General features: G+C 54.0%; 2 protein-coding genes across 3 annotated transcripts in view; both read left to right on the forward strand.

Annotated features, from left to right (window-relative positions):
• Nucleotides 1-7,909, forward strand: part of FAM118A (family with sequence similarity 118 member A) — a 343,668-nt gene extending 335,759 nt beyond the window's left edge. Inside the window, exon 7 of the transcript XR_010664430.1 lies at nucleotides 7,845-7,909. The gene's annotated coding sequence lies outside the window, so the exon portion shown is untranslated. The remainder of the gene's footprint in view (nucleotides 1-7,844) is intronic.
• Nucleotides 1-17,682, forward strand: part of FBLN1 (fibulin 1) — an 81,442-nt gene that overhangs the window by 8,122 nt on the left and 55,638 nt on the right. For both annotated transcript variants that reach the window (XM_065945311.1, XM_065945302.1), the window contains exons 2-4: nucleotides 5,179-5,284; nucleotides 10,281-10,416; nucleotides 12,687-12,858. In XM_065945311.1, the coding sequence (XP_065801383.1) occupies nucleotides 5,179-5,284; nucleotides 10,281-10,416; nucleotides 12,687-12,858 (414 nt within the window). The remainder of the gene's footprint in view (nucleotides 1-5,178; nucleotides 5,285-10,280; nucleotides 10,417-12,686; nucleotides 12,859-17,682) is intronic.

A 17,682-nucleotide genomic window follows, 5' to 3' on the forward strand; every position in this document is an offset into this window, starting at 1 on the left:
CGGGGGTAGAAGGAGGGTGGCCCGCACGTCCTCGGGGGTTGGTCCAGGAGGTCACGTGAGCCGCCTGGAGGGAGTGGCGTGGAGTGGGCTTCTCTTCAGCTTCTCAGGGGTGTGCCTTCTGGTCCTGTCTCGCTGCCTCCTTTCAGCTGGTTCTCTATCCGAGACCCCGTCTCTCTGCTGGGGGCTGCTGTCCAGGGGGTGTGTGGGCACCAGCTGTTCTTATGCTGGGGATGGGACTGGAGCCATAAGAGCAGCCTCAGCGCCCCCTGCTTCCTCCCGGGGAGGCTGGGGCTTGAGGAGGGAGATGGGTCAGTCCTCATCCTCGGCCACGGGGATGCAGAGGCACTGGGGCACACCCAGGAACAGTCTCCTGGCATCTCCCTGGGTTGTCATCTCCTTGAAGACAGAGTCCTGATTCTGGAGCCCACACTCCCGGCTCAGAGGGAGCCTGGCGCACAGAAGAGTCCTAAGAGGGGTGTCTGCTCCCCAGGCTTGGGTGGTGGGGGGGCCCTGCAGGGGGTGGGGATGGGCTGAGTCTGGCATTGTTCGGTCTGGTTGGAATTTCCCGTTGGCAACTCATGGCAGCTCAAGCTTTCCAGTTATGCGGGTCCTGCACCCCACGGGGACCCCTTCAGCTCTCTGCTACGGCTTCAGGCTGTGCCGTGGGGCAGCTGGGCTGCGAGCCTTGCTTTAACTCTTCATTTTCCCCAATGAGGGGGTTAAAATAAAACCAAGTAGAGAGCTAACCAACCACCATCTCGTATCTCAGCGTTCCATGTGCGTGAAGGGCATTCTGATGCCCCAGAGTTTGGAAGGACATGGTCTCAGGCTTCCGCTTTTATGGGTCTCATCCACACAGTCATCACACGGACCGGAGATGAAAACGGTGCTTTGCTGAGGTTTCTTCTTAGAGAGGGAAGTAACCCGAGGGAAAAGATTCCAGACTTGCCCGAAGCTCCACTTCTCTCTAAAAAGCGCTTCCTGCCCAGGACGGTTGTTGAGTGCCCAGTGAGCACGGGCTGGGCATGACTGAGTGGCATTGCTCCCAGGCTTGGGGACCGAAGTAGCGGTGACGGCCTTGTCGCTCCAGGTTGCTCTCATGGCATGGTTTAGGAAGGCGGCTCAGACACGGAGGCTGTGCCTGAGGTCTCTTCCATTTTGTTCCCTTTGGGAGATGCTTTCAGGGTCTGCTGGTGGGCCAGATGCCATCAGCTGCTACAGAAACCCTTGGTACCGGTGAGGTGTAGCGTCAGGTGGGGTTGACACCTCAGTTCTCTTCTTGCCTCCCGCCTGGCCTACTCGTGTGCCCTGTGACAAGTGGGGCCACGGCCTAGAATTCCGTCCCTCTTTCCCCTTCTGCCGATGGTGCTGAGTCCCTGCCGAGTATGGTTGGGAGAAGTGATGCTGGCAGGGGGTTCTCCCGTCACCTCCAGAAAGCAACAATAACAGTTTGAAAGAAGGGTTTTTGTTTAATGTTGGGTGCTCAGCTCCCCAGAACAACAATCATGGGAAAGTTACCCAAAGTAATTTTGACCCAAGGACACATACATAACCGATGTCAACCGGGCACAAGGAAAGATAGCGTGTCGCACTCAACCTGGTTTCAGTGGAGTAGCCAAGTTGGGGACCTTTGGAATCTGCAAACAAGGTGGACAGGTGGAGAAGATGTTCAATCCAGAGCTATTTGCTCCTGCAGTGAAATATCAGAAGTGGTGTAGACGCCCAGAGAGGGGGAGTGGGCTGGAGGCGAAGCTACATGTCCTGGCACAGTGGCATAAGCAGGAATTTAAGGGGTGAGGGGTGGGGGGTGGAGGGCTGTCTCCAAGGGGACCCTCCCGTGTAGGGCTGTTAGGAGGAAGACGGCCGTGTTCTGTCTGCTCTGACCTCTGCCGAGTCACCATCCCGCCTCGCCATGGGCTCCCTGTGATGCCTCTGATGGGGGAGTGTTTGGGGGGTCACCTCCCACCAAGGAGGGTGTGCTGAGCCCGGTCGCTGGGAGTTCCAGCTCTAGGGTGGCTTGGAGCATTCTGGAGACATTCCAAGTTTCTGGATTGAGGGAAGGACTTCACATTTTATTGTTCTACTGAGAATAAGCTTCAAAGTGCTCAGGGCTCCCCAGCGGGAATCATTTCCAAATGTTTCTGCAGCTTGGGGCACAAAGATCTTGCCCTGCTGAGCCAGCTGCGGGAGTCTGAGCTTTCCTCATGCTCGCCTTTCTCGGAGTTGAGGGAGGCGTAGGAGCTGCCACTCCTACCCCAGCCGTCCTGCACCCCAGGAGGGGGCCATGGCGCCCCCATTCCTCATGGCAACGGCAAGCAGATTTCCTTTGTTCCTTTCACGTGTCGTGCAGCCCCTGTTTACTGGAGCCCCCTGTGTGCTCGGAACTTTATAAGCTCGACCCGTCTCCTCAGCCACTCTGCAAAGGTGTCGTGAGCCCCCATTTCGCCACCGAGGAAGCTGTGGCTCAGAGAGGGGAAGCGTCCTGCCCAGGGAGGGTCACAGAGCAAGCAAGCGCTGAACCTGGGATCGGATCCCGAGCCTTGTTCGGCTCCAAAGCTGACCCTCTTCCTACTCGACCCTGTCGCTGCGACGGGCCAGCTTTGAGCTGAGCTCCGGGATGAGAAGCAGGCCCAGGTCTGCGTGGGCGGGAGGGCGAGGCAGACACATGTCGATGGAGAGTTTGCTCCAGGCTGGGCTGCTGGCAGGCGGGCTGCAGGAGGCAGGAGAGACGGGATGGGGCGGGGGCGGGGTGGGCCAGGGCTGGAGGGGCTATGAGAGCCCCAGGGGCGAGGCCGCAGGCGGGAGAGCTGAGTGGGGCCCGCTGGGGTTGGGCTGCGGGGGGACAGCATAGGGGATATCAGCCTCAGCGTCCAGCCACGTGGCTGGTCACAGTCATCCTGAGAGTGAACCACGGGCATCGTGTCTGGGACGGCTCAGGTCTGGTGTTTCGTGAATGCTTTTCTTAAAATCAGTTGGAGCAAAAATGAAGGAAGGAAGGAGTGGGATCCCTGGAGGTCATCCACGCAACCAGAAGTCTCCCGGTCGTGGGGGATCTCTCATTTGAGAAGCCAGTGACACTCATTTTATTGCTATCTGGGCCCCAGCCCACGGGGTCCCCCACAGTCACCAAACGGCAGTGGGGGGAGCATGGACGGGGAGAGCTGTGGTGGGGAGGGGTCGAGTGGCCGGGTGGCAGGGGGCCGGCAGGCTTTGCTCTGGGGTGGACCCTCGCCCTTAATCAGCCCCCCCGGGGCTCCCACTGCCAGGCCGAGGTTGGGCGGGTGGATCTTCTGCTTAGCGCTCCCCGGAAGCCCCGGGGTGGGGATCCTGGGGTCACCGGTAGGGGACTTGGCGAGGCCCTTTCTTCTCCTGCTCAGGAAGTGGCCGGTCCATTTGCAGCAACACGGATAGACCTAGAGATGGTCATCCTGAGGGAAGTAAGGCAGACAGAGGAGGAAAAATGCCATGGGACATCCCTTGTTTGTGGAATCTAAAAAGAAATGATACAAATGAACTTGCAAAGCAGGAAGAGACTCAGAGACTTAGAAAACCGATTTATGGTTGCCAGGGGTAAGGGATAGTTAGGGGCTTTAGGAAGGTCATGTACACACTGCTATATTTAAGATGGATATTAACAAAGACATTGCGTAGCACATGGAACTCCGCTCAATGTTATGTGCCAGCCTGGATGGGAGAAGGATTTGGGGGAGAATGGATACATGGAATGGATACATGTTTATATATGGCTGAGTTTCTTCGCCCTTTGCTTGAAACTACCACAACATTGTAAATTGACTATACCTCAATGCAAAATGCTTTCGGTGTTAAAAAGTAAATGAATAAAAAATAATTTAAAAAGAAATGTCCTGTCCAGGCTCTGGCTCTTCACGCCAGCAGGGACCATGCCCAGTGGATCTTCTGGGGGTGACCACTTGCTGCCTCAGGGCTCCAGGCATAGTTTGTCCCCAGAGGTGCTCGAGGTAACTGTGGGCAGGTCGTCACAGCCGGTGTTACTGGACACATTGGCCTTGAGCTGAGTCCAGGAGTGGCCTTCTCTTCTGGGGCCACCTCGAGGGCTGGGCCTTTGAAGGACGGCGGGCTCAAACAGAACACCCAAGGCCGTTGGTGCCAGGAAACGCTGCCAAGCCTGGTGGGATTTATCCCATGGGGTGCAGAAAGCCAGCCATGAGAAAGCATGTTCCTAAAGTCCAATTTGGAAATGTCCGGCCCAGAGGTGACCTTCCGCCCCGGGTGCAGAGGCAGTTGCCCCTCTCGCCCCCTCCTGGCCATGGGAGGAACTGGGGCTGAGGGCACCTTGGATCCTGGCAGCTCTTCCCTTTGGTAACCATGGGGTCCTGTCCTTCCGTGAGGCGGGGGGCCCGTCAGGGGGCAGCCTGGGCTGCGGATGGAGGGCTGGGTGCCCGGTGCAGCCACGAGGGCGTGGGTGTGCCAGCGGCCATCTTTCCTTTTTGTAAGCAGAGGCAAATCTGTGACAAGTCTGGGGCAGAAACCGTCACCAGCTTCAGTTCTGATGCCCTAGCAAGTGGCAATGATGATTAAATGAGAGCACAGAGTGGGTCTCAGAAATGCAGGCTCCTTGCTTCTCCCCGGAGCTGGCTGGCTGCATATGAAGCCCCCGGGTATCTGTTCCCTCCTCTGGGCTCTGCTCCTGCGGCACCCTCCCGCTGGGTGTTCACTTTCTACTCTAGGGGGAAGCCTTCCTTGGTTGTCCCAGTTTGGGGGGTGCTCCAGGCCGCCTCCATCCTGCACTTTGTCTTTAGTGACCCCCGCAGGAGTGGGGTCGGTCGTGTCCTGGACACCCTGACCACCGGGCTGTCTGCGTCCCCAGCCTCTGGCCCCGGAGCAGGGATCCTGGGTGCTGAGCCGCAGCCCTGACAGAACGGTTTTGGGAAGATCGTGGTTGAGGTCTCAGGCCTTTTCAGGAGGAGCACGCTCCTGGGTCTCCTAGCCCCAGCCCCAGTGGAGTTTTCAGGACGTGTTTGTCGGGTGACTGAAGGATGCTTCAGCATCAGCCCGGGATGCTGTGAGGCGGCGTCCAGATGGTGCGGCCGGGACGGGGGTGCCCTCGGCCACCCGAGGGAGGCTGCCCATCCCAGGGGCCCTGGGGGCGGTGGTGAGTCGCCTGCCTCCTGTCACCCTGTTCTCCTCCCCGCACAGCGGGCGCAGACGTCCCCATGGAGGCTTGCTGTGCAGACGGACATCGCATGGCCACTGAACACAGGGACTGCTCGCTGCCCTACGCCTCGGAATCCAAGGAATGCAGGTACGTCTGCCAGCGCTTCACCAGAAGAGCGTGCCTCTAGACAAAAGCAGGGGAGGAAGGGAGAGTGGGTGGCAGACCCCCGGGGGGAGCCTAGGCACCAGGACCAGGCTGTGGGTGGGGGGGTGGTGCGTGGGCTGCCGACCCCTGCCTCCCTCCCCCCTCTGTGCCCCCATGGTCCCCGTACATGTCGCTGCTCACCCTTCCCGTGCCTCCCTGGCATCATCGGGACATCCTGACGTTTCGCCAGGCTGCACGCAAGAAGATCTGGGTTTGCAGCCTTCGCTGCCACAGCTGGGCACTGTGACCAAGTCACCCAGAAAGGGGGTGGTTCTTGGGGGCGGGGGAGGTCATGTGATGTCAAAGCACTGGAAGTGCTTTGCCAATAAAAGCACGGGCCACTTTCAGACCCCGACACACAGACGAACCAGTCCCAGAGCATAAGTTCTCCTAGGCCGTTGTCTACCTTATGCAGTAGCCAATGTCTTGATCAACTATGTTTATTCCTCTCTCTCTAAATTAACTCAAGCTCTTTCAAAGTTTTGGGAGGACGTAAGCTTAGAATGGGCTTCCCTGGTGGCTCAGTGGTACAGAATCTGCCTGCAGTGCAGGAGACCCAGGTTCGATCCCTGGATTGGGAAGATCGCCTGGAGAAGGAAATGGCAACCCACTCCAGTATTCTTGCCTGGAGAACCCCCATGAACAGAGGAGCCTGGCGGGCTACGGTCCATGGGGTGGCAAAGAGTCAGACACAACTGAGGTGACTGAGCACCCGACAGCAAGCTTAGAATAAATGATAAAGATATGTCATGTTGAGCATCACTGTCAAAATAATATAAAAATAATAGCAAGTCTTTAGGAAGCACTTACGTTGTGCTGGGCATTTGTGCTGCCCAGCATCTTGTTTAACTCTGTTACTGGCCCATTTTACAGATGAGAAAACTGAGCTTTCCCCAGAGTGCTCAGCTGGGGGCATTAGGACTTGGACCCAGATCTGCTTCCCTGGGGAGCAGAGATCGGGAGGCAAGGGTATGAACACGTTCCATCACATGCCATCCGTTCATGCTCTCTGCCCCTGATCTGAGCCAGAGCAGCTTTGACCTGGGGGTTCTGGGTGGAGAGCTGCCACAGACAGAAAGAATGTGCAGGGGAGGCTCGTCTGCCTCATTCTGGAGTCTTGCATTTGTGTTGGCATCGAGCATTGAGAGGCTGCTGCCTGCCAGCAGTGACGGAGGATGTAAAGCTCCATTGAGGAAATTCTTGAAAAGTCAAAAGCATCACAGACCAAACAAAAGAAGGAGAGAACAGGGCACTCGGATTGTCTGGACTGAGTGGGAGACTGTGCCGGGAGGATTTACGGCGCGTCTGATGAGTGAGAGCTGAGACCGCGGCGTGAGCTTTCGCACCAGAAATGTCAGAGGGCGGCTGGCAGTTCGGGGTGAAGCTGGCCGGTGAGCGCCAAACATTCTGTTTACAGACTGGGCCCAGAGAGGCAGACGGGCCCTGGGGACCCATCGGGCTGGCTTTCAGGCTGTGTGACCTGAACCAGCTTGGACCCTCAGTTTCCCCAAACATTAAAGCAAGACAGTGATAATGACCGAGGGGAGGGAAGCAGCTGGGACCACCGCCCTAGGCAGAGGTGTGTACTCATCTGCTCAGGCCACCAGCACAGACACCTCTGCCCAGGTGGCTTAAACCACAGACATTTACTGTCTCACAGTCTGAAGACAGGTGTCTGAGATCCTAGTTCCTCCTGAGGCCTCTCTCCTGGGCCTGGAGATGCCACCTTCTCCCCACATCCTCATGTCTTTTCCTCTCTCTGTGTGTTTCTGTCCTAATCTTTCTTTTTTAAAAAACATTTTTATTAAAAAAAAATCTTTTTTTTTTTTAACTGCAGCTCCCAGGATCTTAGTTCCCCAACCAAGGCTCAAACCCGTGCTCCCTGTAGAGGAAGAACAGAATCTTACCCACTGGGCGGCCAGGGAAGTCCCCACAAGTTCAGTGTTAGCATTTTTAATGAAGGGAGAGAAGGGAGAGAGCAGGTCCGAAATCAAAGCTGGTTTAAGAGGCTCCTCTTACCGGTTAAAGGGCACAGGAAACAAGAACCACCGGCCACCTGGTAACTCAATAATTCGAGTGTTGTTTTTCTCCTTTCAAAGTGGCATTGTGCCAGGCCCTCCAGTTTTTTTTTTTTTTTTTTTTTTTTTTTTTTTTAAATTATTTTATTAGTTGGAGCAGGCCCTCCAGTTTTAAGTTTTCATCATTTGATTGATCCTCGGTGCTGTTCTAAGCTCAGGGTGAGCAGACGATGTCTCTGGTTCGTAAGAAGGCACGAGGTGTCTTGGGAAAGGAAAGCCTAGGGATAAGAGACTGGGTCTCCTGATCAGAGTGGGTTTATGGGTGCCTTGCTGAGAATGGGTGTCTCATCAGGGCCTGCAGGAGGCGAGCAAGCCAGCCAAGTGACTGCAAGATCACTTGTCTAAGTTGAAGGGCAGTAAGCGGAGAGCAGCTCCGAATCCGCCTGCAGTGCAGGAGACTCGGGTTCGATCCCTGGGTCAGGAAGATCCCCTGGAGGAGGAAATGATAACCCACTCCAGTATTCTTGCCTGGGAAATCCCACGGACAGAGAAGCCTGGCGGGCTACAGTCCATGGGGTCGCAAAGAGTCGGACACGACTGAGCGACTAAACCATTGATTGTCCAGCTCTCCGGGCACCCAGCTCTGGCCCAGGCGCACCAGTGCAGAGCTTCATAGCTGTTGCCCCGGAAGGACCCCAGTGTGGGAAGCTGTGCTTCCCCTCCAGGACATCCCTCTCTCATCCCTGAAGCCTCTGCATGGGCCTGGCACACGGTAGGGCTGCAACCAAATTTTTAAAAAATTGCAGTAAAATACACATAGTACTCAGTAGTGTCTGACTCCTTGTGGCCCCATGGACTGTACCCTCCAAACTCCTCTGCCCATGGAATTTTCCAGGCATGAATACTGGAGTGGGGTGCCATTTCCTACAGATTGCACCATCGTGACCATGTTTAGGGGTACAGTTTAGTATATTTGCATCACTGTCCCACCATCCCCAGAACTTTTTCATCTTCCTAAACTGAGGCAGAAACTCCTTGTTACCCTCCCTGCCTCGGCCCATCCCTTCTGTGTTCCATCTTCATGAGTTTGACTCTTTGGGGCCCTCACACAAGTGGAATCACAGTATTTATACTTTTGTGTGTCTGGGTTCTTTCACTTAGCTCTCTGTCCTCAGAGTTTCTCCACGTTGTAACACGTGTCTGGGTTTCCTTGCTGGTCGAGGCTGCGTTCAGCCCCTTCTTATGTACAGACCGCACTTGGTTTGTCTCTTCCTCGATGGATACTTGGGTTGCTCCCGTCTTCTGGTGGTTATGAATCATGCTGCCGTGAACCCAGGTGCACCAATGTCTGAGTCAACTGCTCTCTGTTCTTTCGGGTTTATACCCAGAGTTGGGGTCGCTGGATCCGACGCTCATTCTGTTTGAAATTTTTTGAGGAATTGCCACACTGCACCATCTAACACTCCACCCGCAGTGCACGAGGTTCCGATTTCTCCACAATGCTCGTTCTTTTCTGTTGAGCCAGTAAACATCTTTGAGTGAACGGATAGTTGGACGCACATCTGTTTGCTCTCCCTAACAATTTAGTAAAATGTCGGTTATTTGCAAATTCATGGAGGGCATGAGTGAATGTGTAGTAACAGAGTATAGGCATGTTTCATTTTCTTGTGCTTCAAAGGTTGGAATTTTTTTTTTTTAAACAAATTGAAGGTTTGTGGTAATTCCATGTTGTCAGATGATGGCTAGCATTTTTTAGCAATGATGATTTTTGTTAAGGTATGTATTGCTTTCTAGACATAATGCTATTACACATTTCATGGGCTGCAGTGCAGTGCAAGTGTAACTTTTATATGCTCCAAGAAACTGGAGAATTTATGTGACTCGCTTTACCGTGGTGGTCTGGAACTAAACCTGCAGTCTATCTCTGCATGTATTGGCAGACCCAGGCTGGAGCCCATGGACAATTCTAGAAGTGCATGAGAAGCCGGGTGAAGAGCTACAGCCCCACAGAGTGGAGGCTGGGGCCACGGCCGCCTGGCCAGCCACGCAGGGGGGCCAGTGGGGCCCCACCCTCTCCGGTCCAGCACAGGCCTGCCCTTGTTGGCAGCCCCAGAGCCGGGAGTGTCCGGGGTCTGGGGGGAGCCATGCCTTTGATCACACACCTCTTGCTCCCTGCCCTCCCTGCCTGGAGCTGTCTCTGAGGGACCACCTCTGGCAGGTCCACCTCGAGGACCTTCTTCCTGGAGGCCCTAGCAGGGCTAGGAGATGAGGGTACGGCGGCCCTGACTTGCTCTTGGCCACGGGCAGCCTCCTCCGCCTCGCTGGAGCTGTTTCCCCTGATTCCAGAACCTGGGGAGATGTGTATTGATAAAGGATGAGAGGGTGCAGACCCGAGCCCTCATCTGTTTTTTTTAATTTGTTTTTAATTTTAAAAAAATAACTCATTTGGCTGTGCTGGGTCTTGTTGCAGCATGTGGGATCTTTAGTTGCAGCACGTGGGGTCTAGTTCCCTGCCTAGGTATTGAACCCTTGTCTCCTGCGTTGGGAGCGCAGTCTTAGCCACGGGACTACCAGGGAAATCCCAGCCATAATCTGGTTTGTGTTATAAATAACTGGGAACTTTCTGTGGATGAGGCTCAGCACTCGAGAGAGATGAAGTTGGTCTCTCGAACCCACTCCCAGACACCACCCTGCATTCAGTCTTTCTGATTAAACACTCTCGAGCACCTTCCGTATGCGGGTGTTGCGTGTGTATCTCAGTGTCTGTCTGTGGATGAGCGGCAGGGGTGGGGAAGGGGAAGCCCTGTCCCATGTGACAGGGCTGCTGTCCCCGAGCGGTGACTGCTCCCGGGCCCTGGGTACACCTGGCAGACCTCCCACCCCGCTGAGCCCCTGGCAGACCCCACGCCCTCTGCCCACAGGATGGTTCAGGAGCAGTGTTGCCACAACCAGCTGGAGGAGCTGCACTGCACCACGGGCATCAACCTGGCCAACGAGCAGGACGGCTGCTCCCCGCCGCGCGGCAGCAACGCCAGCCTCGAGGCCATGTTCGTGAAGGTGAGGACCCGAGGCCTGGGGCGCTCTCCTCCCTGCTCCCCGCACTCAGGCAGCCTTTCCCTCTGAGCAGCAGGGTGTGCAAAGCCCCGGGGGCAGGAAGGACCACTCAGATCTCCCCACCAGCTCCAGTGTATCCAGTAAACCCTGGGCAACACCCCAGAGTTGCAGCGCACGGCGTCTGGTTCCTGACCAGAGATTGAGCCCGGGTCCCCTGCGTTGGGTGCGCAGACTTAGCGCTGCACCCCAGGCCCCGTCCAGCACTGGGGAAACGGGGATGAAGTGACCCAGCCCTGCCCTGAAGACTGCCAGCGGGGGTCCCCAACCTCCGGACCATGGATCGGTACCTCCTGTCGGATCAGCGGCAGCATCAGATTAGACGTAAAGGGCCCAATAAACATAGTGCGCTTGAATCACCCCGAAACCATCCTCCACCCCAGTTTGTGGAAAAACTGTCTTCCATGAAACCAGCCCCCAATGCTGAAAAGGTTGAGGACTGCTGACTGCCAGTCCCAGGGCTTCAAACAGGGATTCCAAGGTCAGCGCACGGGTCACCTGGGCTTAGGGCCTTCTGAACCCTCAATTCAAGGTAGGCATCCCCACCTCCGCCCCCAGGAGGCCCTCAAACTTCTCTGCTCTCCTCAGCTAGTCAGAGCTCAGAATGGGCCCACACATATGCCTCTGAGAACGCATGACCTACATAACTGCCCTAGAAGGAAAAACTGAGGTTCAGAGAGGCCCACACTCCAAAGTGACCTCTCAGCAAGGGTCCTTTGAGATCAACAGTGAGGCAGGGCTGGGAGCGGGGTCATCTGGCCCAGAGGGAGCCCTGTCCAGAAGGTCAGCCATGAATGGATGTCATGCATCCTTGACTCCAGGCCCAGGCCAGGTCCCCGTGGCCTCCGTCCTTGTGGAAGCCTGCATCTTTGCATGGATGTGGAGAGGTTCCTGAGAGTGTTCCGAGGTCTGAAAACTGCAAATAAACTAGGCTGTCCCTCCCTTACCACTTACCAAGGGAGAAAAATAGCCTGACCAGGAGGAGTTCAAGTTTGGAAAGTTAATTAACCTGGTCATTTGGGTTTCTGGTGGAGGTGCCAGGTGACGAAACCGAATTCCCTGGAAGAAAGATTTCCTGTTGCCCGTTAGGAACCCATGAAGTAATTTCAAGGAGAGAGAATTGGAATGAGGTCTGGATTCCGGGAGGGGGAGTGGGGCTCCCTTCTGGAGCGCGTCTTTTCACACAGAGTGGGACGTGAAGGGATATTCCTCATCGAGGAGTTGGAGGTCCAGCGCCCCTCTGCCCACTCTCAGCCTTTGTGGGCTTTTCATGGGAGGAGGCTGGGGGCGGGGGCGGGTAGGGGAGCAGGGTCCTGAGATGCTTAGAGCCGGCCTCCCAGAAAGGGGGCTCTGCCTGGGTCCTCAGACTTCAGAGAAAGGCCTGGAACATTCTAACGGGTGTCGAAACTGATCGCCTTGGCCGATGAGCCATTTGTGTTTCTGGGAATGATGACTCAGGACGCACAAGGTGGAGGAGGTAACTGGGACTTCTGCTCTTTCTGGAGGATGTGAGACCCTCGGCCTCCATGAAACTCAGGCAAAACCACACCCCTACCCCCCACCACCCACTCCTGCTCCAAACCTTTGGAACGTTCTGTGCGTTTCTTAAGAGTGATGACCGAAATGGAGCTTTTCATGTGCCAGGGGTGAATATTGTTTCTGGGCTTCAGATGTGACTTTGGGGAACACTGGGGTATGCAGGTGACAGCAGCAACTCTGTCCCCCACCTGCTGACCTGTCTTGAGGTTCTCTTCCTGCTGCCCGAACCACCCTGACTGGGGTGAGGAGGAAGAGACAGGTGTATATTCATCGTCCCAGGCGTGGTAGAGAAGTCTCAGCGGGTGCGGAGGGTGTGGACCCTTAGGGAGCCCCCCTTGTGGGAGCCCCGGGGGACCCTCTCCTAGTCCCCCTCTTCCTGGAGGCCCTGCTGGACCGGCTGGGATTTGGGGGGGTCAGTCAGGTTGTGGAGTGTGTGCTGGGATCAGCCCCTTGAAGGTTCCTTTCAAAACCAGGACCTATGAGGTTTGGGGGGCAGCAAGCCTTGGGCTCAGCTGGCTTTGCTATTTCCTGCCAGCGTTCGGAAGAGGCAGCCAAGTCAGGCGTGTGTCTTCCCCGTCCGGGGGGAGTTCCCACGGGGGTGGAGGTTGAGGGGTCCGTGGGATCCGCTGTGTTGCGTGTCTGGCTTCTCCATCAAGAATCTCTGCCTGTGTTTGCAGAGGTGCTGCCATTGCTGCCTGCTGGGGCGGGCGGCTCAGGCCCAGGGCCAGAGCTGTGAGTACAGCCTCATGGTCGGCTACCAGTGTGGGCTGGTCTTCCGGGCGTGCTGCGTCAAGGGCCAGGAGACGGCAGACTTTGCCCCGGGGGACGGTGGGGACCTCCAAGAAACAGGTAAGTCCCCCTTTTCTTCCCTCTGGGGCAGGGCAGTCAGTCAAGGTTATTTAGAGAAGCAGAACCCATAGGATGTGGGGAGAGAGAGACGATTTATTTTAAGACATTGGCTCACACAGCTGGGAGGGCTGGCAGGTCTGAAGCCTGCAGGCTGTGTATGCAGGCCAGATGCCCAGGGGAGCACTGATCTTCCAGCTCAAGTCTGAAGACCGTCTGCTTGCAGAGTTCCTTCTTGCTTGGGGGAGGCCAGTCCTTCTCTTAAGGCCTTCACCTGATTGGATGGGGCCCACCCACTTGATGGAGGGCAGTCTGCTTTACTCACAGTCTGCGGATTTAAGGGTCAGTCTCATCTAAAAAATACCATCCCAGCTGTGTCCAGACTAGTGCTGGGTGAAATATCTGAGCACTATAGCCCCACCAAGCTGATCCCTAAACCTGACCATCACGGGTGGTGTGGGTTTGCACATTGACCATTGCCTTAACTCTGCAGAGACTGGTTCTGGTTGTCAGAGCAGGTTCGTGTTTCTCACTGTCCTGGAGTGAAACCGAGGGCTTGGGATCTGGGATCTGATGAATCTGTGTCCATGTCCCTGTCCTGATGTGTTTGGGGCAAGCTGATGGATCCAGGTCTCAGTTTCCTCATCTGTGAGATGGGGATGCCTACAGTCCCACGTTCTCAGGTTGCTGGGATGAAATGGGAGAACGGGTATACGGCGTTTGCCATCACAGTTCGTCTCATCCCTCCAACCGCCGCGGGCAGCGTAGGAGGCTGGCCACGCTCTTGTTTACCCGTGTTTCACAGATGAGGTCCTGGCACTCAAGGTCACACGGCCAACTCATGGCAGAGGCAGAATTCTGGCCTTCCGATGCCTGGCCAGCGCCCTCTCTCCATCTGGAGCTGATGACATGTAGACAAGAGGCTGTGGGGCCACTCATTAATAGCAGGCTGTGAGCATTCAAACGTAGATATTTATTCAGTGTAGGGGTGAGTGACCCCCAAAGCAGCTTCAAGACAGGTCCCAGCTGTATTTCCATCAGTTTAGCTCCCCACCCTCCGTTTGTCTGAAGCCACGTCAATCCTGAAACCTTGGGGCATGGTTCAGTTACACGGTTCAGGAAACTTCTCCGTTGTCTAATCATCTCTTCCACTTATGCAATGGTTTCCTGTGCCATAATGGAAACAGCCCTGGAAAATTTCAGGCGTCTGCTCTGCCCCAAGCTTGCTGCCTGCCCGGGACCTTTGCTTTCTCAGTCTGAGCTCCGTCTGCCCTCTGTTCAATGTGGGGAAGGGGCAGGGAGCAGGTCAGAGGAAGAGTTCACAGACCAGTGGTCCCTAAGCCAGGCCATCCGTTCCTGTGGCTTTGGGGTCCTGGGTCCAGTGACCCGTCTTTCATTCTTTGTTTTGACTTCTCAAATCCAGGGCTCTGCCGTGCAGCTGACTTCAGATATCTTAGTCATAAAGGGAACTGGAACCATGTTCTGGCTCCCTCATTGACTTTTGAAATCAGAGATGACGTTTTTACTTTAAACAAACTCAGATTCTTCACCCTGGTGGAGACTTTCTCCTGTGTCTCCGGGGAGGACTTTTGTTGATTTATATCTTGGTTTGTTAATGGTCTCTGAGCTTTTCTGTTGCTCCAGACGTCTTATTTCTCCCTTGTCTTTCATCTGCTTCATTTCTTGCTCCAGACTTTCCTCAGTGCCTCTGTGAGGACTTCTCTGTGTTCCCTCCCCGCTCAGACACAGACCTGCCTTCCTGTCTTCCGCTGACATTTACTGTGGGCCTACTGTGTGCTACCACAGGGCCACATGGGGGCCCACAGACCAGTACCGGCCTGAGGTAAAATACATGCAGAAATGAACAGTAAACCTTTTAGAAACTTCTCTAAGCATCTGATAGAGAGTAACCCATGTCTGGGTGTCCCTGGTGGCTCAGATGCTAAAGAATTGTCCTGCAATGCAGGGGACCCAGGTTCTATCTCTGGGTCGGGAAGATCCCCTGGAGAAGGAAATGGCAACCCACTCCAGTATTCTTGCCTGGAGAATCCCATGGACAGACAGGGCAGGCGGGCTGCAGACCGTGGGGTCGCAGTGTGAGACCCCATGTGTGAGACTAACACTCTCTCACACACACACATCTGTTTAGTCTAAATATAAAATTGGGATTTGTGTCTGTTTTCTTAACCTTTTTCTAATAAGCTGTATTATGCGTTGTCAAAGTATTGTTATCTTTGATATTGTTACTGCTATACTGAAGTGTAAGTTATCTCAAATGGGGGAAAGAATGCTGTTCTTTTGGGTAGCACTGTGCTGGGGTGTATCTTGGTTATGCCCATTCTACAGATCGGGCGACTGAAGCTGCAAGAAGCTTAGATTACAGATTCTTCTTTAGCATTCTTTGCCCAGCATACTAGCTCCCAAAGAATGTTATGGAAATCTTGATGACTTCATAACCCAGGTAGCAGTCTCTCACAAATCCCCCGGCCTTGTCACCGTGAATCCTCTGGAGGGTGGTTCCGATCACCCTGGCCTGTGCCTGGACGTGGCAGGGACTTGGGCTTTGTCAGGATGTAATGCCAAGTGAATGAAGGGTCCCCAAATCAGACGTTCTTTTCTCCTCTCTCTCTTTTTTAACTTCTAGTATCGTTGATTTACAGTGTTGGGTTAAATTCCGTTAGAGCAAAGTGATTCTGTTATGCATATATGGACATCCTTCTTCGTATTTTTTTCCATTATGGCTTATCACAGGGTATGGAATATAGTTCCCTGGGCTGTACTGCCCAGTGGGACCCTGTTGTTTGTTCGTTCTGTTTGTAAGAGCTTTCATCAGAAACCTCAACCTCCAGTCCATCCCTCACAAGACCCTCTCCTGTGGCCACCCCCGGTCTGTTCTCTGTTAGTGGGACTATTTCTGTTTCATGGACAGCTCATTTGTGGCATATTTTAGATTCCACATATAAGTGATATCATGTGGTATTTGTCTTTCTCTTTCTGACTCACTTCACTTCGTGTGATCATCTCTTGTTTACTCGTGAAGTCGTGTCCAACTCTCTTGTAGCCTGCCAGGCTCCTCTGCCCACAGGATTTTCCAGGCAAGAATACTGAAGTGGGTTGCCATTTCCTTCTCCAGGGGATCTTCCTGACCCAGGGATCCCAGTTCTTTACCACACCCACCAGGGAAGCACTGTGATCATCTCTTGTTCAGTCACTCACTTGTGTCTGACTTTTTGCAGCCCCACAGACGGCAGCACGCCAGGCTTCCCTGTCCATCACCAACTCCCAGAGTTTGCTCAAACTCATGTCCATCGAGTCGGTGATGCCATCCAACCATCTCATCCTCTGTCGCCCCCTTCTCCTGCCCTCAATCTTCACCAGCATCAGGGTCTTTTCAGATGAGTCAGCCCTTTGCATCAGGTGGCCAAAGTATTGGAGCTTCAGCTTCAGCATCAGTCCTTCCAATGAATATTCAGGACTGATTTCCTTTAGGGTTGGCTGGTTTGATCTTGCAGTCCAAGGGACTCTCAGGAGTCTTCTCCAGCACCACAGTTTGAAAGCATCAGTTCTTCAGCGCTCAGTCTTCTTTGTACTCCAGCTCTCACATCCGTACATGACCACTGGAAAAATCATTATTTTGACTGTATGGACCTTTGTTGGCAAAGTGATGTCTCGCTTTTTAATACATTTGTCTAGGTTTTTCATAACTATTTTTCCAAGGAGCAAGCAGTCACCACCTGCATTGATTTAGGAGCCTCTCCAAAAAATGAAATCTGACACTGTTTCCACATTTTCCCCATCTATTTGTCATGAAGTGATGGGACCAGATGCCATGGTCTTTGTTTTTTTGAGTATTGCGTTTTAAGCCATCTTTTCCACTATCCTCTTTCACCTTCATCAAGAGGTTCTTTAATTCCTCTTCTCTTTCTGCCATTAATGATTATCTCTAGTTGCACCCAAATTAACCGTTCTGAGCAAAGCCTCCCAGCCTAGAGATGACTCACACCCTAAAGGTCTTTTGCTTAGTTCCTTCCCACCTGAAAAGTTCTTTGAATTATTTAGGAGCCCTTCCCAGATTTTAATGTGAAAGTGAAAGTATCAGTCGGTCAGTCGCGTCCAACTCTTGCGACACCACAGACTGTAGCCCGCCAGGCTCCTCTGTCCATGGGATTCTCCAGGCAAGAACACTGGAGTGGGTTGCCATTTCCTTCTCCAGGGTGTCTTTCTGACCCAGGGACCAAATCCAGGTTTCCCGCATTGCAGGCAGATTCTTTACCGTCTGAGCTACAAGGGAAGCCTTCCTGTGTCTTTTGCGTAGTTAGTGTCTATAAATTATGTTACATTGAAATTTACTGCGGAATTACTAATGTGTGTCTTTTTACTGAGGTCTGTTTTTCCAGTGAGGGTGTATCATGCTCTCACATGTATGTGTTTTAGAAGACATGGGAAGGTGGAAGGAAGAGGAGGTCAACAGAGAGATGGACACTGTTTCCACTGGGTCACATTTCCTTTCAGTCTTTTTTCTGTCTGTCTTCGCTTCTCCCCTGTAGGTGCAGCTGCACTGAGGAGACCCTAGATTTGTACTTTCCCACCTAGCCTTGTAATGTGATGGCTGCTGAATGGCGATAAAGTTGTGGTCACTGTCATTCCATCTTGTGGAGGGTCCTCCTCAGCAGGGGGCTTGGTTTTCAAACTGTCTAGGGATTCCTGGGTGTACCCACCCAAGTTAAAAGGACTAATGCATTTCCTTTATGTCAGAACTGCCAGTGCAATACCACCCTTTTAAATTCGGGCCCTGGCGGAGAAGGCAATGGCACCCCACTCCAGTAC

The sequence above is a fragment of the Muntiacus reevesi genome, chromosome 1 (genome assembly GCF_963930625.1).
Source record: "Muntiacus reevesi chromosome 1, mMunRee1.1, whole genome shotgun sequence".
Classification (NCBI taxonomy): domain Eukaryota; kingdom Metazoa; phylum Chordata; class Mammalia; order Artiodactyla; family Cervidae; genus Muntiacus; species Muntiacus reevesi.